Genomic DNA, 27160 nt, shown 5'->3' with positions numbered 1-27160 from the left:
CTGGAGATCATGACTAATCGGATAGCTCCTTCAAAGTGCGGACTCAGGTACAATGGGCCCCTTCTGTGCTGTTTGATCCTATGAAGTCAATCAGAAAGTTATGAGACCTTTCCCTATGAAGGGTATTAATTCCCTTGTGGCCTACTTCTGTTCTGCAGCATTCTATGATTCTTAGTGGTTATATTATTTTTAACATGACACTGACTTTGACCTGGCTTGGATGGGTGATGGGAAACTGGAGGTGAGTTATATATGGGGATGTGGGGTGTCAAACTGCTGTTGATCTGTCTCCTTCTGTCACGTGTCCGCCCCGAACAATGGCCCCCGGCTGACCTACAGTCACATGCCCGCTCATGCGTCACCTGACTCACGCCCAATACCTTTTTGTCTCTCGCCTTCCGTTGCGGCCAATCGGATGGCTCGTTGCATCCGCCGGCCGGCTGAGCGGGTGCAACCAATACCAAAGCGGCTTTTATCGTGTGGGCCTATCAACAGTAAGATGGCGGCGACTGCTTGCTGAAGCGGCGGGTGTCAAAAAAAAGAACAAGCCGTCTAATACCAAACGTTTGGGATCACAAAAAAAAAAGAAAGCAAGGGAATTAACTTTATAAACCAGCGTTTTATTTATTTAGTTTCCCTCCCCCGGTGTCTCTCTCTCTCTGTGCCGGCGCGGCGCGGGTTCGGCCGCTTTGCTCTTCCCTTCCAGCCGACCATGACGTCCATTCACTTCGTGGTTCACCCCTTACCGGGCACCGAGGATCAGCTCAATGACAGGTGAGCGGCGGGCCTAGTAGATGGTATGTGCGGCCTACGCCGGAGGGTGGTGAAAATAAAGACCGATGTTTCCGCGGGGGTGGCCCTCGCCGAGGCTAGCTGGGCCTGGGCGGACAAGTTCCCGAGACAATGCGTCTTCGAAGGGAGGGAGTGGAAAGAAGGTGATTGGAGGGAGGGGGGTGGGGGGGAGAGACTCTCGCCACCCGTGAAGGGGGAGCTGATTGTTCCGGGAGACGAGGCTACTAGTCTCTCGAATGGGTACAGGCCCGAGGACAAAAGACTTTTTTTTTACTGTCTCGTCCGCCTCCGGTCCCTGTCTATGATCAGCGTGGGGGGCCGAGCCTGATTTGCCATCACTCAGCCCGCGGTTTGGAGGAGGGGGTGGAGGAAGGAGCCTAGTACTTTATAGGGCATTTTTGTTCGGAAATGTTGCACGGAGCACATGTTCCCATAATATTTTGGGCTAGGCAGAGTTCGAGATTGGTGTCGGGCCCGGCCGAGGGTGAGACACGGATTTGTGTTGGTCGATGCGTCATTTGCAGAGCGATTGTTGCCCGACTTCCCCTCCCCCATAGTTGGTTATCGAGCCGATAGCACAATGTTCTCCATATTGACCATCCGGGTGTATCCATCTCATCAATGGGCGTATATTTTCAGTGCCACCTCGACATCGAAAGCTTGCAGAAGGGGAAGGAATTTCCGATCTTGTTTTCTCTTCTTTGGCTTTTGGAGAAAGTTTTTTTTGGGAACTGTAATCTTGCTGCTTGTGCAGTGTACCTAATATTTGCCATCTGTTTCCTGTAAAATAAGCTGATGTCTTTAATGCATTGCTTGATCTTGTACACTGAGTGAACTTGGAATGTCTGAGTAGATCTGTGTACGACCAGTTTCCATCCAAAGTACATTGAGGGGGAAGAACATAATGCATCTTATAAGCGGCCAAAATTGTAGGGGTCGGAGCCAGTTATGAGTGTTTAGTGTAAATTTCATAACAATCAGATATTTTATTTTGTGTATATACAAAATGTAATTTTGATTTAAATTCAACATTCAAATTGTCTTGTTAGTTCCACCTCTGGACACCTTAAAGTACTTTAAAATACAGCTTTGTTGAACTAAAATTCAGTTTTAAAAACTATTTTAAAAAATCAATTTAACCAACTGCATTTAAAATTTTTTCTTCCTGCATGTCAGATCTGTTTAGAATCCTTAATAAAAGAACCTGACTCTAAAGCTGTAGCATTCTTTGGTTAGTTTAGTTTTGTGGTGGTTCATAACTTTTTTTTGTCATGTTTGCTTTGCTTCAAAAGAAAAATTCAACTCATTAGACCACAGTTAGTCTTGATGCTCCTAGCTTCAGAGGGAGGGTGGGAAGTCAGTTGAGGTTTTTCTATTTATTCTATGTAGTGATGACCTTGCATTAGTTAACTGACTCTTGCTATCATGTGGACGATGCCCACTTGGCAAAATATGGGAGGGAGCTGCCGTCTGAGTAGAAGGGATCAGGGTAGAAATTGGGAGAAAGTTGAACTTTCTGTGTATAATCCAATATAGAAGACATATGGTTCAGATATAAAATTCCAGCAGATTTTAACATGTTGCAATATTACTTGGATTGAGAAAATGGAGACTGATCATTCACGTGTGGTGTAATGTTTTGATCATGTACTCCAATTAAAAGATTGCTGTGGTTTTAATTTATAAGACAGCTGGTTTTATATAATATACAGGATTATCTAATTTTAACAAGTGAAGGTCCAATTTTCCTAAACTGCAGTGAAATCAAATTGGATCTTTCTAAAAAGATTGATCTTTTGTGGCAGTGTAGGTCTGTAAAGGCTAAAATCAAGTAATAAAATGCATGTTCTTGTAAAGAAAAGGTCATTTTATGCAATTCAGTTAGATGTTATTTTACATTTAAGATTGCAACATGTATTTAAATATTCCGGTGGTGGCATCTCTGACCTGGATATGGTCACCCTTGGTGTGTCCCAAATTGTGGCCTACCACTGTTAAGAGGCAACATCTGGTTCAAGAGAGGTCATTTCAAAAATGGGGTAATTTCCCGTTTGCTGACGATACCCAATGCTACCTATTTGCCTTTACTCTAGATTCTACATTTGCTGCTATCTTTTCTCCCTATTTATCTGACATTAAGCCCAGGATGAGTCAAAATTTTGCTTCATTGCCAAATCCATACTGTTCAGTTTGTGTCCCTAATCCTCTGGAGCTTCTCATTCAGATTTAACTCCCAGGGGCATAACACGGGAGTCCTTAACTGAGCTTCACACTCCGCATGTGGTCTATGGCCGAGGACTGCTTACCTCTGAAGCATTACCTACCGCCTCAACCGAAACCTTCATCAGTGCATTTTGTCAAATCAAAACTTGAGGTTTTCCAATGCTCAAATTGACAGCTGCAGTCTACACGAGCTTCCAAGCTATTCAAATTCCATGAGTAATACCCTGTCCTATATATTGATTTCCATGTGTTTGTTGACCATACCAGCGACGACCTATTCCATAGCCCGTCGGCCTCAAAATCCATCTCTCTGGTTTCTCCATGGACTTGCTCCACACTGTCTCTCAAAAAAAAAAATCAGTGATACATGAGCAGTACCTGTCCTTTTGGTCTAGCGTGCTCAACCGTATAGGTGAAAGAAGCATTTAGCTACAATGCTTTCTACTCTTGTTCCTTTTCTATTTTTCTTTTAAACTTTGCTGTACAATCCTCTACCCTTCACTGCTTGCTGAAAATGCACCTCTGACAATGCCATTAGTCATCATCTGTAATTTTCTTTTACTTACTGCTCATTGTTCTCCATTGTGATGTTTTGTTAGGAAAAGTACATTTTTATAGCAAATTACAATCAAAAATCCAAACTTGTATTTTTTTCTTTTTCTCCCCCACCATTAAAGGCAGGTATCTGTCAATTGTTCGCTTAAAGTTTCAGTTGGAATTTTATACCCTGTTGAACTTGTACTCTTCAAAACAGCATAAGCTTATATTAAATAGATAATTTTATGAACAAAAACAGAAATTTGGTTGTAGGTAAGGCATATACATCCTTGCTGTAAGACAAAATGGAGTGGTTGTGTTTACATTCCTTGAGCTCACCTTTTGACTAACCAGTTGTGCTTGCAACAGCCTAGTGTTGCCATAATGAATGTAAACATATGTTAATCTTTTTTACAATATTAAATATTTGAATGGGGAAAATTTGAGTTTTTGATATGCTTATTGGCTCAATTTGCTGATCTCTTAAGATAGACAATATATGCATTTTGACTGTCACGCTGGCCTGGTTTGATGGAACTTGTTCTCCAAGATTGCTACATAACATAAATAGGAGCAGGAGTAGGCCATACAGCCACTTGAGCCTGCTCCATCATTCAATACTATCACGGCTCATCTACCTCAACTCCACTTTGCAGCCTGCTCCCCAAATCCCTTGATTCCCTATGAAACCAGAAATTTATCTGTCTCAGCCTTGACTTGAAATATTTTTCCCCTGAACAATTGACGTATGCCTAGCAGGATATTCGCAGATGTCTAAAGTGCTGGTGTGAAAAAAGTGAATGCTGGCTAATACCTTTTTAAGATTTTAAAAGAAATTTGCATTGAATGGCGTGCTCAACTATGGGTAACCCAGGGAGAACCCTTGATTCGACTGATTGCATTTGAAGAAGCTAAGTTTCATGGTGTGACATAAATACATTAAAAGCAGGAATTTCATTGACAGATTTGTCTGCTCTTGATCAATTGCTGAATTTGATATTAAAATCTGTTGTAATTCCAGTTGAATATAATAGATCCAATTTATGTTGTGTTTGCATTTGTAAGAGATCCAAATCAAATTTGGCTTATGCCAGTAGATTGTGCAAAATATTGTTAGGCGTTTGTTTTTCACGCTTTTATTCACCCCAGTTTTTTTTTTCTGTAGAAAGTAATGTACATTGTTTGTGATTTATTTTATGGGTGAAAGTAGGCCATATATTTTTAGAAGGCCAAACCTGCTCGATCATCTTGTCTCCTAATTCTGCCCATATCCCATGCATTCTGGAGCTGACCTGTATCTGGTGCTGTTTCAAGCCTGAATTTAACTGTGTTGGCTCATGGGCACTCTTTTTTTATTTTCTTTTTCTCCTTTTCTCCAAAGCAACTCTTTCAGCTACCTGGTCGCTGCTTGATGCTTCGATCCCAAAGAAGCACAGTTGAGATAAGGTCAGCAGAATAGGAGAATTGAGCCAAACCAATGTGAAAATTTGGGAAACTAAGGCATCAGGATTTCATTTTTGGGCCCAGTGACACACACACTGTTTGATTTACTGTAAGCAAATGAATTTTTATACCTGCTGGTAAAATTTCATACTAAGCTTGCATCAGCAGGTTTGTGCTCCATAAAGACCTGAATGAAGGTGCTGTAGCAGATTTTAGGTGCAAATTATATGCTGATTTATGTAATATGGGCAAATATTAATGAGACCTGTAGGATGTAATGACACTTCATTGCACCATAGAATGGATATAGCACAGAAGGCGGCCATTCGATCCGTCTAGTCCATTCTGGCTCTCTGCAAGAGCAACTCGGCTAGTCCCACTCCCCTGCCCTTTCTCATCCCCCTGCAAATCTTCATTCTTCAGGTGTTTATCCAATTCCCTTTTGAAGGTCACGATCGAATGTGCCTCCACTAAGCTCTAGGCAGTGCATTCCAGTTCCTAACTACTCGCTGCATTAAAAAAAATTCTTGTTGCCTTTTTTTGCCATTCACTTTAAATCGGTGTCCTCTGATTCTCGAACCTTCTGCCAATGGGAAAAAGTTCTCTCTATTTACTTTGTCTCATGATTTTGAACATCTCTATCCATGAAGTATAGTGGGTTTTAAACTAAACAAGGGGGAGGGGAGAAGGATCAAGTTTGGGTAGATGTAGCAAATCAAGGTGGACAGTCAAGGCAGGAGAACAGAATAGTAATATGGGAAACGGAATGACAGGAAGGGACAGAGAAAAAACCTAAGACCACACCAACAGTCAAGACTAGATGTTGCAAAGATAACAAAAAGACAAAACTAAAGGCTCTGTATCTGAATGCATGTAACATTCTTAATAAACATTGAAGTAAATAAATATGATCTGATAGCCATTACGGAGACGTGGCTGCAGGATGACCAGGATTGGATCCTGTATATTGGGGGTATATGGTATTCAGGAATGGGAAGCTAGGTAAAGGTGGAGGGGTAGCACCGTTAATCAAGGGTGGCATTGGTGCAATAGTTAGAGGTGACCTTGTTTCAGGAGATCAGGATGTAGAAACAGTTTGGGTGGAGATGAGGAATACTAGGGAAAAGAAATCACTAATGGGAGTGGTCTTCAGGTCCCTGAACAGTAATCACAATGTAGGATGAGGTATACAAGAAGAAATATTGGGTGCTTGTGATAAAGGGACAGCACTAATCATGGGTGACTTTAATCTACATATAAATTGGAAAAATCAGATTGGTAATAATAGCCTGGGTGATGAGTTCATAGAGTGCTTTCGAGAGAGTTTTTTAGAGCGGCACTTCCTGGAACCAGCCAGAGAGCAGGTTATATTAGACTTGGTATTATGTAATGTGACAGGATTAATTAATGACCTCAGAGTAAAGGCACCTCTAGGTAGCAGCGACCACAACATGATTGAATTTTACATCCCGTTTGAAAGAGAGAAGAGTGGGTTTAAGACTAGTATTTTAAACTTAAATAAGTGCAGCTATGTGGGCATGAAAACTGAGCTAGCTGGTGACCTGGGTTATTAGGCTTGGCGATAGATCAACAGAGAAGCAGTGGCAGACATTTAAGGGGATATTTCAGAATACTCAGAATAAGTATATTCCTACTATAAAGAGAATTCTAGCCAGCGACACCCACATGCCATGAATGAATAAAAAAAATGTTGTGAAGAGGACATGAGGTTGCAGACCGATAAAGATAGGTTGTGTGAGTGGGCAAAAATCTGGCAGATGGAGAAAAATGTGGGAAAATGTGAAGTTGTTCACTTTGGCAGGAAGAATAAAAAAAACAGCGTATTACTTAAAGGAAAATGACTACAAAATTCCGAGGTGCAGAGGGATCTAGGTGTTCTAGTGCAGGAGTCACAAAAAGCTTAGTATGCAGGTACAGTAAGTCATAAAGAAGGCTAATGGAATGCTATCCTTTATTACGAGAGGAGTTGGGGAATAAAGTAAGGATGTTCTGCTTCGGTTATACAGGGCATTGTTGAGACCACATCTCGAATACCGTGTGCAGTTTTGGTCTCCATATTTAAGGAAGGATGTAAATACATTAGAGGCAGTTCAGAGGAGGTTTACTAGATTGATACCTGGAATGACCGGGTTGTCTTATGAGGAAAGGCTGCACAGACTGGGCTTATTTTCATTGGAGTTTAGAAAACTTGATTGATTGAAGATCCAGAATGGTTTGGACAAGGTGAATGTAGAAAGGATATTTCCTCTTGTGGATGAGTCCAGAATTAGCGGGCACTTTTAAAATTAGGGATTGTCCTTTTAGGACAGAGATGAGAGAAATTTTTTCTCTGAGGGTTGTGCAAATTTGGAATTCTGCCTCAGATGGTGGTGGAGGCGGGGTCATTGAATATTTTTAAGGTGGAGGTAGATAGATTCTTGTTAGGCAAGGGAATCAAAGATTATCGGGGGTAGATGGGAGTGTGGAGTTCGAGACACAAACAGATTAGCCATGATCTTATTGAATGGCAGAGCAGGCTCAAGGGGTCAAATGGCCGCCTTCTGCTCCTAATTCCTGTGTTCGTACCTGGAACAGTTTTTGTAAATCTTTTCTGCACCTTCTCTAAAGCCTTCTCATCCTTCCTAAAATGCAGTGCCCAGAATTGGGCACAATACTCCAGTTAAGGCCGAACCAATGTTTTATAAAGGTTCATCATAACTTCCTTGCTTTTATTCTCTATGCCTCGATTTATAAAGCTTCGGATCCCATATGCCTTTTTAACCAATTTCTCAACCTGTCCTGCCACCTTGAACAATTCATGCACAATTTTGTCCCTCTGCTCTTGCACCCCCTTTAGAATTGTACCCTTGAATTTATATTGCCTCTCCTCATTCTTCCTACCAAAATGTATTATTTCACATTTCTCTGCATCAAATTTCATCTGCCACGTGTCTGCCCATTTCACTAGTCTATGTCCTCTTGAAGTCTATCACTATCCTCCTCACAGTTCACAATATTTCCAAGTTTTGTGTCATCTGCAAATTTTGAAATTGTGCCTTATATACCCCAGTTTGTTATTGATATATATCAAGAAAAGCAGTGGTCCTATTATCAACCCCTGGGAAGATCTATGTATACTTTCCTCCAGTCAGAAAAACAACCGTTCACCGCTACTGTTTCCTGTCACTCAGCCTCCTCATATCCATGCTGCCACTTTCCCTTTTATTCCAGGGGCTTCATCATTCCTGTATAATTTTATATGGCACTTCATCACCTCTGTAACAAGTCAGGAGAAAATTAGTATCTCTTCATATTTTTAAAATTGCATTGTTCTATTCCCTCCTGTGGTATTCCTCAGATGGCCTTTGGCCAATACTGCTCAGTAACTGCATGTTGCATCCAGGCAGCTCCTTATGCCTTCTCCCTATAGGGAAATGCTTGCCATACATTTACAACCTGTATTTTCTGATACCATGAATGACATTGGGACCTCACTTTTTATAGAACTCACTGGGCCATTGTCAATTTAACAATTTTATTTGCTTTGTTCAGGTTATCTTAAATTTTGTGCAACAAGAGCCTTGGCAGGTATAATGTCAGAGCTGCATTGTAGTTCTGAGTGGAATCAAAAGGCAGAATAGAGTTAGGGTTTGATGTTTATCCTAACTGGATTATGAAATTACTGGTAGTAATGTTTTATTTAGTGTCACAATCCTGTGCAGTGGTTTCTTTTGGATGTTTCACAGATTCTGCTTAGCACTAGTTGTCCCGTAGAAACAGTTTTCATCAAAATGGTTGTGTATTTAGTCTCACATCAGATCACTGTATTTATTATTTTGGGATGTTGGTCAAAGTTTTTGTGTTGCAGTTATTTCTGCAGTTATTCTTTGCTAGATTGGAAACTTTGCTATGTACTGATCTATCACTATCCTTGCAGTTCACAATATGGTTAAATCGGGAAACTACAGTTAAAATTTATACTAGCCTAAATTTTACACAAATAAGTATAAAAAAAAACTTGGATAAACCATAGCTTGCTTAATTAAGTAGGACTAAATTGTCATGCACAAAGCATATTACAACTTCACTGTGCTCAGATTTCCATATAAACATTTAAATCACAATTTGGAGAATTACACATCAAGTTTGTCTTTCAAGTTTTGACATTTGCACATGTGATCTCTATGCCTAGTGAGCTCTGTTGATTGAGGGGAAAAAAATGGCATGTTAACTGGGCACTTAATCTGCATGTGTCAATTCCCTTCAGTACTTGATGCAAACTGGTTTTGTTATGTAGCAAATTATCTCTTCTGCAAAGAAATTGCAAATTCAATCACACCGTTATATAATCCGTTCCAGAGAATGGTTGTTACTTGGATGGCTATGCAATCACTTGTCCTTTATCACTTGTTATTAGGTGTATTTTTGTTGAGACTTGCATTTCTACTCCGTTTGGTGCTGGACCACTTTGCTAATGTTAATTTGTTTGCTCCAGTAGAAATGCTGAGGAGGCAGTTCCTGCATCTTTGTTAGATACTTTGAATTAACAATTTAGGAGTTTGACTAAAGTTACAAAGGGCAGTCTTCAGGTATCTTGTGCATTAAGTGTTGTAAATTTGTAAATTGTAGGAATTTCAAAGCCATAAAAATATTAGCTGCACATGAGCCTACTTGATGCTGCTGTTGCTCGGAATGTTCCAAAGCATTTTACAATCAGTGATGTATTTGGTTGATCCTGCATCACTATGCCTGTTAGGATTACTTGATCTTTGGATGTGGTTAATAGTTTTTCTGATTAGTTAATTTTGTTACCATTCAATTTAGTTCTGTTCATAATCAAATAATGTAGTGCATTTTAAATGCAATGTAAAAACAAAATGTTGGAAACATTCAACATGTCAGGCACAGCATCTGTGAAGAGAAGCAACAAGTTAACGTTTCAGGTATTTTCCTTTAGATCACAGTGAACAGCTATGTCTGAAATATTGACTTGTAGCTTCTTTTCGTAGGTGCTGTACCTAGCTTGCTAAGTGTTTCCAGCATCTTTTAAAAAAAAAAAATTTTCAGATTTGCAGCATCTGCAGTATTTGGGTTTTTGTTAAATGCAGTGTACTTTGATAACTTTTTAGGCATACTGTGGCTTTGAACTGGTGATTGCAGTTGAGCATTCATTGATGCAGTGTGGCATTTGCACAATATCTCTATCAATCGAGAGGTATTGAGAGTTTGTGAGTTGCAAACTTATTTGGGATCATATCTTTGTGGAGTATTAAAGTTCAGAAGACCTAAGTATCAGGGAAATCAAAACAGTGATGGGCAGGGTATAAAAGTATGAGAAGTGGAAACTGGTTAGCAGAAGAATTTTGAAAGCCTTTGTTCAGCAGCTGATCTCCATGAGTAAGACTTCAACTGCATTATATTACTAAGCACAAAGCATATAGTAATCATTTTTGAAAACATTGGTATGCACCAATTGTAAGAACAGATCAAATGGGACAATTCAAGAGAGGTTGGCAACTATAATAGCGTTGACTTTCCATTAAGAGTCCAGACTCATAGGAGTACTTTGCAGATTATTTGATGTATACAAGATGCATGCTCACCATAAACAAATCTTGTTGGCTTTTGGCCAAGTAGCTGAAAGAAATTAGAGGTGGAGTGCTAATGGTGGAGGTTACATACCTGTTAGCAAATAAAATGGTATTGGCTTTGAAGAGAACGTGCAGTCCAGGTTCCTAGTTGAAGACTTGAAATGAAAAAAATAAGTCCAGTAGTTTCTAAAGAGTAATTTTTCAGCCCCATGTGTGGTTATATGTTTATACTATGTCTTCTGTTCACTGTATGTAACTTGTTTCTGTTGACAACTTATTTTATCGTGGGGAGAAGCGCATCCAAAATATATTTGTGATCTTTGTTGAAGGGTAATGTTTGCATCTGAGAGTCAATGCGAATAAAGTCCAACTTAAACTATTGGTTTCGACAACAGCAGTTTGAAAATGGGTGCTTTTCATTGAACTCAGCAATAATATTGATTGTAGCACCTATAACGTTGTAAAACATCCCAAGGCACTTTTTACAAAAGAGTAATCAAACAAAAATTGGCACTGAGCCAAACAAGGTAATTGACAGGTAAAATAGGTTTTAAGCAGTGCCTTAAAGGAAGAGGAAGATGGAGAGGCTTTGGGAGAGAACTCCAAACCTTAGGGCCTAGACAGCTGAAGATATAGCTGACAATGGTGGGGGGAAAGGAAGTATAGGATGCACAAGAGGCTAGAGTTGGAGAAACAATTTTTGGAGGGCTGCAGAGCTGGATGAGGTTGGAGATAGGGAGGAGAGAAGCCATGGAGAGGTTTTAAAATTGAGGTTTTGCTGGACTGGCAGCCATTGTAGGTCAGTGAGCACAGGTGGTGGGTAAACGGGCTTCTTAGCGAACTAAATTATGGGCACTACGGTTCTGGATGAGTATCAGTTTATGGAAAGTAGGAGGCTGGCCAGTAAAGCATTGGAATAGTCAACTGGAGGTAACAAAAGCATGGATGTCGATCTTAGCAGCAGATGGTGACGGGCAGTATTATGGAGATGAAAATAGGTGGTTTTTGAAGGCAAGGATATAGGGTGGGAATCTCAGCTCAGGATCAAATCGGGCTTGAGGGTTCAGCCTGAGACAGTGGCCAGAGAGCGCGTGGTATCGGTGATGAGGGAATGGAGTTTATGATGGGGATCGAAGACAATATCTTCAGTCTTCCTAATGTTTAATTAGAGGACATTTCAGCTCATCCAGTACTGGATATCGGACAAGCAGACCTGAAACGTTAATTCTCTGTCTCTCTTCACAGATGCTGCCAGATCTGCTGAGTATTTCCAGAACTTTGTTTTTATTTCTGATTTCCAGCATCTGCAGTGTTTTGCTTTTATTTTAGGATCTGTAAATTTGCAGGGCCACTCAGCAGCTGACCTCATTACAGCCTTGGTTCAAACATGGACAAAAGAGCTGAACTCGAGGTGAGGTGAGACTGACTGCCCTTGACATCAAGGCAGCATTTGACCGAGTATGGCATCAAGGAGCCCGAGCAAAACTGGAGTCAATGGAATCGGGGAAAACTCTCCGCTGGTTGAAGTCGTATTGTCCGCTGGTTGAAGTCATACCTAGCGCAAAGGAAGATAGTTGTGTTTTTTGGAGGTCAATCATCTCCGCTCCAGGACGTCACTGCAGGAGTTCCTCGGGGTAGTGTCCTCAGCCCAAACATCTTCAGCTGCTTCACCAATGACCTTCCTTCAATCATAAGGTCAGAAGTGGGGATGCTCGCTGATGGTTGCACAATATTCAGCACCATTTGTGACTCCTCAACTACTGAAGCAGTCCGTGTAGCAATGCAGCAAGACCTGGACAATATCCAGGCTTGGGCTGATAAGTGGCAAGCAACATACGTGCCACACAAATGCCAGGCAATGACCATCTCCAACAAGAGAGAATCCAACCACCTCCCCTTGACATTCAACAGCATTACGATCACTGAATCCCCCACTATCAACATCCTGGGGGCTACCATTGACCAGGAACTGAACTGGAAGTCATACAACTACTGTGGCTACAAGAGCAGGTCAGAGGCTAGGAATCCTGCAGTGAGTAACTCGCCTCCTGACTCCTCAAAGCCGGTCCACCATCTACAAGGCACAAGTCAGGAGTGTGATGGAATACTCTCCACTTGCCAGGATGGGTGCCGCTCCAACAACACTCAAGAAGCTTGACACCATCCAGGACAAAGCAGCCTGCTTGATTGGCACTCCCTCCACCACCGACACACAGTGGCAGCAGTGTGTACCATCTACAAGATGCACTGCAGCAATGCATCAAGGCTCCTTCGACAGCACCTTCCAAACCTGCGACCTCTACCACCTAGAAGGACAAGGGCAGCAGTTGTATGGGAACACCACCACCTGCAAGTTCCTCTCCAAGCGACACACCATCCTGATTTGGAACAATATCGCTGTTCCTTAACAGTTGCTTGGTCAAAATCCTGGAACTCCCTTCTCAACCGCACTGTGGGTGTACCTACCCCACATAGACTGCCGTGGTTCAAGAAGGCAGCTCACCACCACCTTCTCAAGTGCAATTAGGGATGGACAATAAATGCTGGCCTTGTCTGCAATGCCCATATCTCCCGAACAAATAACATTTGCATTATGTGCAACTACTAAATTTTATAAAGATGTAATTTCTGGGGAATGTTGTTGAGGATCAGGCAATGTATCTCATATTACCTGGGACAGCCTCTTTTCATAAGCTTGTAAGCTGACAGGGAAAAAGTAGAATGGGATCTAAATATGTAAATGGTATTTGGCTTACAGATAGCCTCTTAACCAGTATGGTAAGCCTACCCCAGAGAGTTTTAATGACAGTTGCAAAGGTAAATGACGAAGTACACAGTTATCGTGTTCTAAGAGAGTACTGGTGTAAATATGTGCACTCCACATGTGTTGATTTTATTTTGCACCACATATTTTTATAAAGCAACATTACACTGAAGGTAACCAAAATTTAAATATTTTGTGAAATTAAACTTAGTTTTATGTGGTGTCTGTAATCTTGTGTGGCTCCATCTACAAAAAGCATAAGGCAAATTCTTTAAATGCTCTGCAGTGTAGTTAGTACAGTAATGAAATTATAGTCAACGTTATTTAGCATTTTGTAATTACAATTTAGGTGTAGAAATTCTCCACAGTTTCATCTTCAGTAGATAGTACATATAGTTTAGGAACAGTATCGTAACACACGTTGAAGTTGGAGTTGTAAGACGTTTCCTTATTAATTGGAAAAGGATGGTGGAGAACCACTGAGTAACTGAAGTGATAAATTTTACTATTGTATTGCTTCAACTAGACTTATTTCTTTACAGATTACGAGAAGTATCGGAAAAACTCAACAAGTTCAATCTTAGCAGGTATTGTGAATATTTAACTTCCATTTTTGTTTTGTTACTGTGCTCAGTTCTGCTTGTGTTGTAGAGGTTTAAATGTTTTACTTTACTGCTAATTTTAGACTGACCAAATCTTAAGTACCTATTGCAGTTTGGGTTTGTTGAATTAAATTTCATTGAGTCAATTTTTTACAGAGTGAAAGATAGAAAATTGTCTTTTGAAATGCTAACTGGAACCTTTATAGTTCAGTGCCGAGAATAAACAATTTGTGCTCTTAATGTTGAAATTTTAGGATAGGGAGGGATTGTGCTTTCCTTTTTATTCCACATGTAGAGATCAGTTGTACACAGGGTTTGTGTACTCTGGAATAGACCAGTGATGCAGTCTGAATGCTGCTAACTTAGGCTTTATTCCTGTCTGCTGATACTTGACTGTTGTATATGTTTTCTATCTGTGGCTTTTGTAAACAGACTTGGATTTGGCAACCCTCTTTGTGTTTAGATTATTTCCCAGTAACTGATGAATGCACTACTGGTGTAAGAATGATGATTACAGTGTAGTAGATTTTCTATGCTGAGTTGACAAACTTAATGGGTTTACCTGAAGCCTTTTAAGTTTGTCTTAATGTTAGCAATACAAATGCTCTTAAATTTAATCAATTTCAACTAAATGATGCAATATATTAATTGGTGTTTGTAGTTAATCATAATAAGGTTGGCCATAGAAACTGCAAAACAGTGCCATTGTATTTTCTCTGCTGGTGGCGCTCTTTGATCTCTGGTCTTTCCCCACAGTCTTACCAACTCACCTTTGGCCCGGTGCCAGCTTTGCTCAGTTGTTAGCACTCTTAGCTCTTGAGTTTCAAGGTTGTAGGATTGGAATACAAAGTCTAGGCTGACACTGAGTGCATTATCGAGGGAGTGCTGCATTGTCGCTGGTGCTATCATTAAACCAGAGGAACGCCTATGTGTTTAGGTAGATGGAAATGATCCCACAGTACTCTTCAGAGAAGAGGAGTTTTCCTGCTGACATGTACAACATTCCTGTCTCAACTAACACCATCATAAAGAAATTTAATTAATTTAATTTGGTATTTGTGAAACCACTGCTCTGTAAAATTGTCATTTGACCCCATAAGTGACTTCACTCCAACAGTAATTTATAGGTGTGAAATGCTTTGGGATATCATGAAACTGATAAGCTACTATAAATGCTCTTCCTTAGAAGTGTTAAAATTCTCGTGGTGTAGCTAGTGATCAGAGCAGTCTGCGGGACTGTGTATGCATTTGTCTGTTTACCAGTAAATGTGAAACTGATTGACATGCTACAGTCAAGCCCAATGTATCTTTCAAGTTACAGTAAAGAGAAGTGGGATCTGCTGTGTGAGGTGTTTGTTTCTTGATTTTACCCCATGAGGAATGAAGTGTTACAGCCTTTTTTAAAAAAAAGGCTGTTTGACAACCCAACCACTAGGTGGCGCACTACTGGCACATGCGTAAATGCAGCCTCATTAACTGTAATGTCACTGTCTGTGACCTCTCGGGTAGCTGCCAGTAATAAAATTGGCGCAATTTGCCACGAAGAATTGAACCCAAACCCCATCACGCCTCAATGGCTGCAATTGCTGCCTCTACCCCCCCCCCCCCCAAAAAAACAGTACCCCTCGCCATCCCTCAGTTGCCGCTTCTCGTCCCCACTCCCTTCTGCAATCGCCGCATTCAGTTTCACGCTCACTCCTGCGATTTGCCAATTCGTTTCATTCCTCTCCTGTGCCTGCCTGTTTGCACCATCCCACCATTCTCTCCCGCGCCTGTCTGCTTTCTGTTCCCTCCCATCGCTCGCTCCCTGCCTTGCTGCCCGGAAAAGCAGTGGGGGGTGGAGCGAGCAGCAAGCGAGGGATGCTGCGAGGTGGGAAGAGAGCAGCAAGCGGTTGGGAGCAGCCGGATGGAGAGGCGAGCATACGGGTGCTGGAGAGAGGTGGCAATTGCGGTACTGTTTGATGGGATTGGGGGGGGGATGGCGCGGTGTGGGGGGGGGGAATGGAGGCGCTGATTGCAACCATTGCGGGGTGAAACACTCTGATGTCATTACTTGGTGACATTGCTGAGCGCGTGTGCCGACTCATACTGGCAAGATGACAAAAGATCGGACACACTAATGCCAGCTATCGCTCTGCGTATGCTCTGCATTGTCAGGAGATGCTCAGTTTAAAAAAAAAAAAAAAATCCCAGTGCATCTCCTTTTAAAGTTGGCACCTTGGACTGCAACTGAATCTAGCAATGTGCCGCAAATGTGTAGGGTGGACATTTCAATATCAGTTCCAGTACATATTTGGCCAGTCTCTAGAAATGTGTTGCATGGAAATCCAGAGATTAAAAATATTGTCTAAGGTTAATGGTATATATCAGTGCTTGAAAGTAAGGTCATTATTAATTATATAGCATTCACAGCAAAGAGACAAATGCTAAAACTAGATGTTTCTTGGTACCTAAAAAGCCACTGAAAATCTACCTACATTTAGATAACAGTACACTTCGGTCAGTTCACGCTTCCTGTACAGGAAGGAGTTCAAGCTGTTTACTGTTGCTTCAGTTCCGGGAGCAATCCATGCATTTTTTGCTAAAACTGGCATATGTGTTACTTGTGCTCAGTCTATATTTGTCATGTGCAGTGCCACCTTGGGGTATGTAAATTGCAGTAAATCTGGTAACTGGTAGTAAGGTAAACTGTAGTTTTGACTTCCAGAATCTGATGCAGAGTTCTGACCAGAACATTTAAACCTGTAGCTGCAGCATAACCTGCACTTGTTTGTCAGGTTGGGGTGGAGTTTGTGTAGGGTCAGATTCAGTGCATGATTCTCAGTTGGCTGTCTGCTGTATTCCTTTAATAAATGAGCTCCAAGATACTGAAAGTTCCTGTTTAGAGTGCAGTGAATTTCAAGCATATTTCACCAGTCACTTTTATTGGCGTAATTTAAGCTAAAAAGCTGAGTTTTGTTTGCAGTGCTGGATCAAATCTGTGTACAAAAGCATGGGAAGGCGGCAACTTCATTTCACGCGATTTGTGCTTCATCTCTGAATTAAGTGCGAGACTTATCGCATTTGAATTACATTTACAGAGCTTGGTAGATGAGCATTGTGTGCAATTAGTTTTGTCAAGCAGGAAGTAAGTTACAAAATGTTGACTGGTTTTGGTGTGAATGGCAGCAGATATTGACATTGATTTGTGCACACGTGACATTCTGCACAGATGGTACAGCCTGGTTTGTAATTAGGACTGCAGTGACATTTTGTCTTGCTCCGGATGACGCTGCAGTCGGAACTTCAAAGTTGTACTTTTGGCTTTGAACCTGCAGGGAATTAAATTACATTTGAAACTTGATTACAAATCTGTGTGTTCTCAGTGAAGGGTAGGAGAGTACGTAACCTGTCAGGTGCAAAGCTTGGCATTGAAATGAAGTATTGCAGGTGAAAACTAGCAGTGTTTAACATTTAAAAACCTAAAATTGTTTTTCATGGTAACATTGGGAGTGAAGGTGGGACAGTTGGGGGAAAATACTGTGTACAGTGTAGTCATGTGTATGACGAGCATCATGTTTTGAATATGGTTCCCTCCTTGGGCACTCGCTTTCAAATCTGCCTTCATCACCCCCCACCCCCCCCACACTTCAAAAACCAACCCTTGACCTCTCTGTCCTTGAAACTGCATCCCATCGCCATCCCCATAACACAATTGTTTCCTAAATCTGTGCCCATCTTTCCCACAAATCCAGGTTTGAACCCCTCCGCCCCACCATAACACTGAAACGGCCCTAAACAAAGTCGCAAATGACATCCTCTATGGCCGTGATGCACTATCCTCCTTCATCCTTGATCTATCTGCAGACTTTGAAACGGTTGTCCACACCATCCCCTTTCCTTTAGATGTCCAGCTCAGTAGGACTGCCCTTGCTATCTATCCACTCGTAGCCAGAGACTCCCACACATAGCTCTGGAGTCCCCCAAGAATCCTTGGCTCTATCCTACTTCTTGTCTACTTGGTGACATCATTTGAAGACATGACATCAGGTTTCCCATGTATGCTGATGACATCCAGCTATACCTCACCGCCACTCTTGACCCTTTCACTGCCTCTTTGCCAGACTACTTATTAACTTAAATCCTCAATTAGTCCTAATTTCCTCCAATTGGATATCAAGACCAAAGCTATTATCTTCGTCCTGTTCTTCACCCGCACCCACCCAGCCACAAACTCAGTTCCCTTTCTACCAATTCCATTCCCTCCATGGCTATAGTTTCAGGCTGATCCAGACTGTTTGCCACCTCAACATCCTGTTGGATTCTGAGCTGAACTTCCAATCCTGTATCTTCTCCATCACAAAGACCTATGTAACGTTGCCCCATCATTGCTCTTGCCTCAACTTGTCTGCTGATGGAACTCATCCATGCTTTTGTTATCTCAGCCTCATCAATTCCAATACTCTCCTGGCCAGCCTCCCATCCTACACGCTCCATAAACTGGAGCTCATCCAAACTCTGCCCATATCCTAACCTGTATCAAGTCCCCTTCACCTAATACCCCTGTGCTTGCTGACTTACATTGCTTCTCATCCTAGTGTTCAAATCTCTCCATGGTCTTCCCTGTCTCTAACTTGCTCCAGCCTTCCAGCTCTCCAAGAACTCTGCATTCTGGCTGTCTTGTGCATCCTAACAATCCCTTTGCCCTACCGTTGGCAGGTGCTTTTTCAGCTGTTTAGGCCCTAAGCTCTGACATTCCCTCCCTAAGCCTCTCTTCCGCTTCACCTTTCTATCTAAACTCTGTTATGATATGTCTTAAAACCTAGTCTTAATATTGCCTCTCTTGGATTAGTGACAAATTGTTAAAGTTACTGTGAAGTGCCATGGTAAAAGTTCTTATATTAAAGATGCTGTGTTGAATATTTTTATAATGCAGATAATTGGCTATACTTTTGATCTGTGAAATTTAAGCCCCCAAATAAATTCACTACCTTTCAGCCTCCTCGTTTGGCGTAACCTTCCCCTGCTGCAAATGTGTGCCTGCCTAAATGACCCAGCATGCTCCATATATATGTGAAGTCATTTGGATTATGTTACAGCCAAATGTGAGCAAGGAGAGAAATTAGAAAGCAAGATGTCAAAGGTAGTAATCTCAGGGTTACTCCTGGTGCCACGGGATAGTGAGTGCCGAAATAGAAGGATAGTGTAGGTGACTGCATGGCTGGAGAGATGGTGCAGGAGGGATGGCTTTAAATTCCCTGGGGCATTGGGCCTGGTTCTGGGGGAGGTATGATCTAAGGGCCTGCTCGGGTCTGCAAATGAAACCCGACCTGGCCAGAGTCCTTTAATTTTTTCCTGTGCCTGACCTGACCCGACACGACCACCAGAATAAAGCTGATTATATTAAAGAGATTGTGCTCTACCTTGGATGGAATCGCTCACTGCAGACTAGTGCGGAGTCCAAATGTACATTGCCTTGGCGACCTGCTATTACTGTGTCCGACCTGGCCCGATCCGATCCGGCCCGACCCTGACACATGTCGGGTCGCCATGCTCTATTATGATCTGTGCAAGCTGGGTGGGTTGGGACCAATATCGTGGCAGGGAAGTTTGCTAGTGCTATTGAGGGCTTAAACTAGCTTAGCAGGGCTTGGTAACCTGACATTGATTCAGGAGAGAAACAAAACTGGAAATGAAAAGCAGAAAATTGGTGAATATCGAAGGCAGAGCAAAAGAAGTTAGAAAATAGACAGTGAAGGAGTTCTTATTAAATGGCGGAGCAGGCTCGAAGGGGCTGAATGGCCTACTCCTGTTCCTAATTTGTATGTTCGTATCCATTTTCTTTTTTAGCCAGTACATAGCTAGCCCAATAAGAGAAGGGGTAGTTCTGGACTCAGCTTTAGTGATGAAGCTGGTCAGGTGGAAGAGGCATCTGTGGGAGAGCATTTTGGTGGTAGTGACCATAATCTGATTAAATTTAGTGTTATGGAAAAGGCGAAGATAGACCTGGAGTGAAAGTTCTAAATTGGGGAACGGTCAGTTTTATTAAGCTGAGATGTGATTTGGCAGAAGTGGACTGGAAGCAGCTACTGGCATTCAAGCAGGAGATGGAGAAGGTTCAAAACAAACATTTTCCCATAAAGAAAATGGGTGTATTTTCAAATATAGATGCCCCCCCCCCTGCAGCAGATGTCATAGAGCATACAGGAAAGGACAAGGCAGAAAAGGGAACCTTATGTCAGATACCAAGAGAGAAAGCCTAAAGGAGTATAGAAAATGCAAGGTGAAATTGAAAAGGAAATTAGCAAAGCAGTGAGAGGGCATGAAAAAATGTTGGCAGTTAAAGTCGAGGAAAATCCAAAGATGTTTTTTTAAATACACTAAGATCAAGAGGATTACTAAGGAAAGAGTAGGGTCTATTAGATATCAAAGATAACGTGTGTATGGAGACGGAAGATGTGGGGACAGATCTTAATGAATACTTTATTTCTGTATTCGCAAAAGAGAGGACGGTACAGATATTCTAGTTAAAGAGGAGTACGAAGTAATGGATGGAATAAAAATTATGAGAAAGGAAATATAAAGGCGTTCAGCATCTTTGAAAGCAGATCAACCTCCAGGCATGGATGAAATGTATCCAGACTGTTAAGAGAAGAGCTGGAGGAAACAATGGAGGCTCTGACCATCATTTTCTAGTCCTCTCTGGCTACAGGTGTGCTGGAGGATTGCTAACATTTCACCTTTTTAAAAAGGTGAAATTACAGGCCAGTCAGCCGAACCTTGGTGGGCAAATTACTGTAAAGTATAAATCATCATTTAGTAAGGCATGGATTAATCAGGGGCAGTCAGCATGGATTTGTTAAGGGAAGGTCATGTTTGACTAATTTGAATTTTTTTTGAGGAAATAACAAGGAGGGTCAAAGAGGGTAGCGCATTTGCTGTAGTCTGTGTAGATTTTAGCAATGCTTTTTGCAAGTTCCCACATGGCAGACTGGCCAGAAAAGTAAAAGCCCGTGGGATCCAAGGACAACTAACAAGTTAGATCCAAAATTGGCTCAGTAGCGGGAGCAAAGGGTCATGGTCAGCTAGTGTTCTTGTGACTGGAAGGACTGCAGGACTCTGTATTGGGTCCCTTGCTTTTTATAGTATATATCAATGATTTAGACTTAAATGTAGGAGGCAAAGTTAAGTTTGCAGATGGTATAAAAATTAGCTGTGTGGTGATAGGGAGGAAGAAAGCTGCAGACTGCAGGAAGATATCAATGGGCTGGCAATGTGGGCAGAAAAGTGGCCAATGGAATTCAATCCAGAGAAGTGAGGTCATGCATTTGGAGATGACAAACTTGGCAAGGGAATATGCAATAAATGGTTTGATAGAGAAGTGTAGAGGAACCAAGAGACCTTGGAGTGCATACTCCTAGATCCCTAAAGGTGGTTGGACAGGTAGATGAGGTGATTAAGAAGGGATACTTCCCTTTATTAGCTGATGTATAAAATATAAGAGCAGGGAAGTTATGCTCGAACAGTATAAGGTATAAAATAGTACTAAAATACATATGCGGTATAAAATACTAGTTAGCCCACAGTTACTGCATGCACTTCTGGCCATCCCATTACAGGAGGGATGTGATCGCACCTAAGAGGGTGCAGATTTACGAGCATGTTGCCAGGAATGGAGAATTTTAGCTATGGGGAAAGATTGGATAGGCTGTGGTTGTTTTTCTTGCAGCAAAGGAGGCTGAGGGGAGATTTAATTGAGGTGTATAAAATTGAAAGGCCTCGATAGAATGGATAGGAAGGACCTATTTTCCTTAGCAGAGAGGCCAAGAATCGAGGGCATAGATTTAAAGTAATTGGTAGAATGATTAGAGGAGAGTTCAGAAATGCTTTCGCCCAGAGGATGGTGGGGACTGGAACTCATTGTCTGAAAGGGTGGTAAAGGCAGTAGCCCTAAACAAACTTGGATATGCACTTAACCAAGGCTACGGACCAAGAGATGGAATGTGCTATTAGGATGGATAAGGCTTTTAGCTGGCACAGGCACAATGGGTCGCAGGGCCCCCTTCTGTGCCATATTTTTTGTTTCTAAAATACTGCTTGAAAGCTGTGTGCCTGAGCCAGACATTGCCTTGGTTGAGCACACCTTGAGGGCTGTACATTCATTTCAGACCAAAAAGTACCTGGGGTTATGATGCATTGCTCCACCACCACAGTTTACCTTTTATCTGAAGTCTTCAACATCCTGGTACTTTTGGTTAATTTCTGTGGATTTGAGGGACGACTTCAATTAAAGGACTTTTGGGTTGAATGAAATGATGAGTTCTACATTACTGTTAATCCCAGTGTATCTATGAGGGAACAGAGACTAGAATACAGAAAAAAAATTAGTTTAATCTCTCAAACACTTTCTTCTCGCACTGTAACTCCACAAAAAAATGTCTGTCCTTATAAACATTTAACTTCCATCACGTCATACAGCTGTCTTGGTAGTCCTTTAGGATTCATTGTTCACAGAATGCTCAGTGGAACACGGTCTTTTAACTCCAATAAGCACATCGTAGGAAATCCATTAATATTGTTGTAACATTAAATTGGGGATGAGGTGCTAGGGAGGGAATAAAGTTGGGAGAGGGATGTATCTGGATGACTTGCATCTTCTGGTTCAATGGTTTTTAAATTTTTCTCTGCTGAGAGGGAGTTTCCATGTAAATATTGGCACACACCAAAAGGCAAAGTTAGCTGCCCAAAGGAAAAGGGTTATTTTTTCAGGAAGCCTTTTAAAAAAATTATATAGCACCAGAAGTAACATGCTAGTAAGTCGCGATACAAAAATATCTGCTCCCATCAAAGCAATTAACTTTTTGATCCAAAAGCATTGGATCCCGATGATATCAGTCATTTCCAGTTATTCTTTACATTGCTCATGTACAGAGAAATCCACAGACTACAGTTTGAAAGCCTATTTTCTATAGTTAGCTGGACCAACATATGTAGATAAAATTAAATATTAAGTGTGAAATTCGTATGGGAGCAAGAACCAGAAGAGGGAATATATGTTAAATGGAAAAGTAGTGCAATGTCCTGATTATAAGTCCAAAAAATTCTGGACAGTACAGTACTGCATTGAAGTATCAGATTTCTGCACTCCAGTCCTGAAGTGGAATTTAGATCTACAATCTCCTGTTTTCTTCTATTTCCATTTTCTCTCCCCATTTCCTTTTCTCAGTACACCTGTTTGAGGGGAATTTTACTTGTGAATTAGCGGCCTACCGTTATTTAAAATGCTGATTTGCATGTATCCTAAATATAAGAGTTAATGTAGTTTCACAGAACCAGTTAGAAGTTATGGTAAATTGTGGGTGCCTTCACTTGAGAACATTTCAAAACTTGGTTTTAATCTGTTCAATTTTCCAATGATTTTGCCAAGGACATCTATATTGTTTTGTAGCACTAATAGAGCCATAGTTCATAACTTGCTGCTGGTGTCAGTAAGCAACATTCTAACTTTTGTTTAAGTAGTTAAAAGGTTGAACAAAGAAAGTTGTGAATTAAGACTAAATCTGGTGTGCTGAAACATTTTTCAGTCTAATTTTTTATGCAATGTTCATGAACATTGCATAAATCGTTAAATATATGGTTTCAAAATCATCACTCCTGTTTTTGAAATTGAAGTTTAATTTGTTTTGCTGATATGCACAGTTCAGCCATCATCAAAATGTTATATTCTTCCAATTTTATGTCATTGTTGAATTTCTAGCATAATTATAGGATTCAGTATTCAACTACATTTATAAGGGATAATACCATATTTTATTAAACTTGTACATTGCGATTTCATTGTTTCAATTCTGAGCCAGAATTTCCTGCTGTAACCCATTTTCTTGCCAGATCCATTCTCCAAGAGCCTGGTTCCTAACATTTGTGGGATAAATTAAACATTGAGGTTTTTTTTAAAAAAAAAAGACCTCAAATATTAAATCGCAAAGTAATGTTGAAGTCTTCAGATGATCTTGCTAATTTTTAATCACTTATTTGGAGGAGTCTGAACTCGCACTAAATTTCTGGTTTGTTTTGTGAGGGAAATGTGCAACAATTACAATGCAGTATACAGCTTATTCCAGTTGAGGTGGTGGTTTTAAAATTTGCTAGTTTCAGTCTACCATTGGGAAAAGACTATTTTCAATATTGAGACATTTGTCATTCGGTCTGAAAATCACTGTGTTGGTTGATTCTTGGTACAGGCCTAATATGACCAATTGTCAAAATTTTTTTATTTGTATAAAGCATCTTCCATTTGCTCAAAGGCTTATTCTGGAGTACTCTTAAAACTAAAATGACTGTCTTACAAGTCCTAATGTCCTTTGATAGTGGGCTCCTTTTGAAATAAAACATAATTGGTAGTGTTTTACTGCAAGTTAGCAACTGATAATTTTGCTCCACTACGTGTTCTCGTGTGTTAAGTTTGGATAAGTTAATTTTGGTCATGGCATTTGGCAGTTTGAATTGCATATATTCAGGAATTGTGCAGTGGTTTTGGAATACAACATCGAATGGTAGAACACAGCTTTATAATCTGAAGTTAACTGTATGACTTTTCAGTCATGACCTGTGCAGGCATGCAGAGATGCCAGGGACAGATCGTTTTGGGTGTGTACTGGTAGTAAGCTATGAAATGACATCGATGGAGGCTTGGGAGTAGGTCTCCAGGTTGTTGACCAAGAAATGCAGAGTGTAAATAGGCTTGAAATGGTAAAGCGAACAACACATTTTAAGCATTTTGTACAGTGTTTTACATCTTGAGTGACTTTGTAATTTCTTTCCAGTCACCCGCCTCTGAATGTTTTGGAACAGGCCACAATTAAGCAGTGCGTGGTGGGACCAAACCATGCTGCATTTCTCCTAGAGGTAGTGTATATTTATTAAGAATGTCTATTAAATGATTAAATCTATAATGCTTATCTGCAATGATAACTTGTAAATGATTTTTCTTATTTAAATATAATTCCTGAAGTGGCTTGTACTTTGAGGGGGAAGAGATTCAAAAATAAATACCATATACCCATTTGAAAATGTGGTTAAAAATGAAATTTGTTTGCAATGACAAAGCAAGTTAAGAGATCCAACTTCAGTGTATAATCATTTAATTTCAATATGTATTCCAGCAAAGGAAAGGTTTAAAATAAAATTGTATGCAGTGTTATAGATTACTTCAATTAATGTGTATTGCGGTAGTTTTATGGTGTTTTGTGAACTCGATTTTGTAATTCCGTCCACTTTATTTCACTGTTTGTCATAAATCAGTAGTCTTAATTATCCAGTTCTTGCTTCCAGCTCTGCTGCTGTTTATGCCACGCAATTTATATTGCACAACAATTCTACAGTGCCAAGACCACAAGTGGGTGCGCATAGTTCTGAAATTTGTATTTGCCTTACAGCACAGAGGTCACTCGGAGCATCAACTACTCTGTCTTGCCATGTTTTTAGGTGGCTATCAAAAATGGGGAAGCTGCATGTTTGATGGAAGTATTTGTGATTTTTTTTTCTTCCACCTTTGTGAATCTCATCAACATTTCACTGTATATTTGTATAAACAAGTTGCACCTTTTCTGTTTAAATAGAATTACATATCCTACTGGAGTAGCCCTGAAATTAGAGGAAAAAAACTGGCTGTAGACCTTTAAATTTTCTAGCATCCTAAGCAAATAAAAGTATAGTAGTGTACATGGAATTTCAACCCAGTATAGCTCATCTTTAAATATATTGTTCCCCTATTACACTGTCTGACCAATCTTGAAGGATTTGAATTTTTGCCTTCACTGCCTTGCCAGGAAGACTCTTCCCGTCTCCTTGGACATCCCCACCGCAACATCATCCAAAGACATATTGCAAGGTTCCATGTGTACGCTGGCCCTTCTAATGTCTTCCTTTGGCTTGGTGATTATTCTCCTGTAAAGTGCTGAGATATTTTACTTCATTCAACTCTCTATATAACTGCAAGTTGTTGTATTGATCTCTCTCTGCATGAAGGAGCTCTCATCATATCACTCCTGTGCTTTCCTTTTAGCAGTTGATGCATATGTTTTATTGTCCTGCAGCCATAAAGACAGGGCTAAATTGTGGCGAGTCGAAGAGACTTAGTAGTTGGCAGGAAAAAAGACAGAGGCGCAAGGGGAGAGCCAACTGTGCAACAGCCCCAACAAACAAATTTCTCTGCAGCACCTGTGGAAGAGCCTGTCACTCCAGAATTGGCCTTTATAGCCACTCCAGGCGCTGCTTCACAAACCACTGACCACCTCCAGGCGCGTATCCATTGTCTCTCGAGATAAGGAGGCCCAAAAGAAGTAGTGGTTTAACTTCAAGCACTTTTCCCAGTCTACCGTTTGTGTTGCTTAATACCTCGCATACTATATCTATATTAGAACCCGTCTCTATTTACCCTATTTTCCAAGATGAAAGTTTTTGTAGTACACCTTTATACATTGGTCCTTAGATACTAGGGTTCAATCTTGTGGTCCTTCTCTGCATTGCCTTTGGGGCTTTGTGATGTATTTTTTGTATAATTTATGACCTAAACTGAAGTTGGATAGGTAACAATAGTTAGAAAATAACATTTTTTGAGACTGACCATCAGTAATGTCTCTAAATGTTTTTATTGTGCAAGGCCTGCTCATTTGATTTTGCAATATGCTTTAAATTCTTTAGCTTTGCCATACACGTGCGTTCTCTTAAAGGGGACAACTTGTGAGCGGCCTGCGCAATACCTTCTGGGTTGCTGCACAGCCACATGTGTGCAACTTGCAGGGCACATTAATGACCATCTTAAAGCACAATAAAACTCTGGACAACTTTTTGCGTAGGTTGCCTGACTTCTGTTGGGAATGGTTGCTGAATGGATTGAAAATAAAAATATATAATTATCTTATCCAAAAATCCTTGGGTTGCTCTTGGCACTGTGTTGCTACAGTTGACCTCACTGTTCCAGGTAGGCGACAGTTTTTTAAAAAAAAAAGCTTCGTGTTGAATGCTGGCCAGGCATCTTTGCATGTTATACAAGAGCAGAATTAAACGCGACGATAATTTTTGTGGTTCAACCCTTGCTAATGTGGGCTCATGCTTGTGGTATAGGATCATTAGGATGGTCACTTGAGCAGTGTTTGAATTTTTTGTTAATTCATTCATGGGATGTGGGCGTTGCTGGCCAGGCCAGCATTTATTGCCCTTGAGAAGGT

General features: G+C 40.8%; 1 protein-coding gene across 6 annotated transcripts in view; it reads left to right on the top strand.

Annotated features, from left to right (window-relative positions):
- Positions 1-464: 464 nt before the first annotated feature.
- The window catches only part of ubr5 (ubiquitin protein ligase E3 component n-recognin 5), a 166482-nt gene continuing 139786 nt past the window's right edge, over positions 465-27160 (top strand). For 4 of the 6 annotated variants that reach the window (XM_068032394.1, XM_068032393.1, XM_068032392.1 and 1 more), the window contains exons 1-3: positions 465-774; positions 13893-13937; positions 24755-24836. In XM_068032394.1, the coding sequence (XP_067888495.1) occupies positions 713-774; positions 13893-13937; positions 24755-24836 (189 nt within the window). In that variant the 5' untranslated portion in view covers positions 465-712. The remainder of the gene's footprint in view (positions 775-13892; positions 13938-24754; positions 24837-27160) is intronic. The other 2 variants (XM_068032396.1, XM_068032395.1) reach the window with 1 other exon arrangement.

This window comes from Heterodontus francisci, chromosome 5 (assembly GCF_036365525.1).
Source record: "Heterodontus francisci isolate sHetFra1 chromosome 5, sHetFra1.hap1, whole genome shotgun sequence".
Lineage (NCBI taxonomy): Eukaryota > Metazoa > Chordata > Chondrichthyes > Heterodontiformes > Heterodontidae > Heterodontus > Heterodontus francisci.
This window is presented reverse-complemented; position numbering and strand designations above follow the sequence as displayed.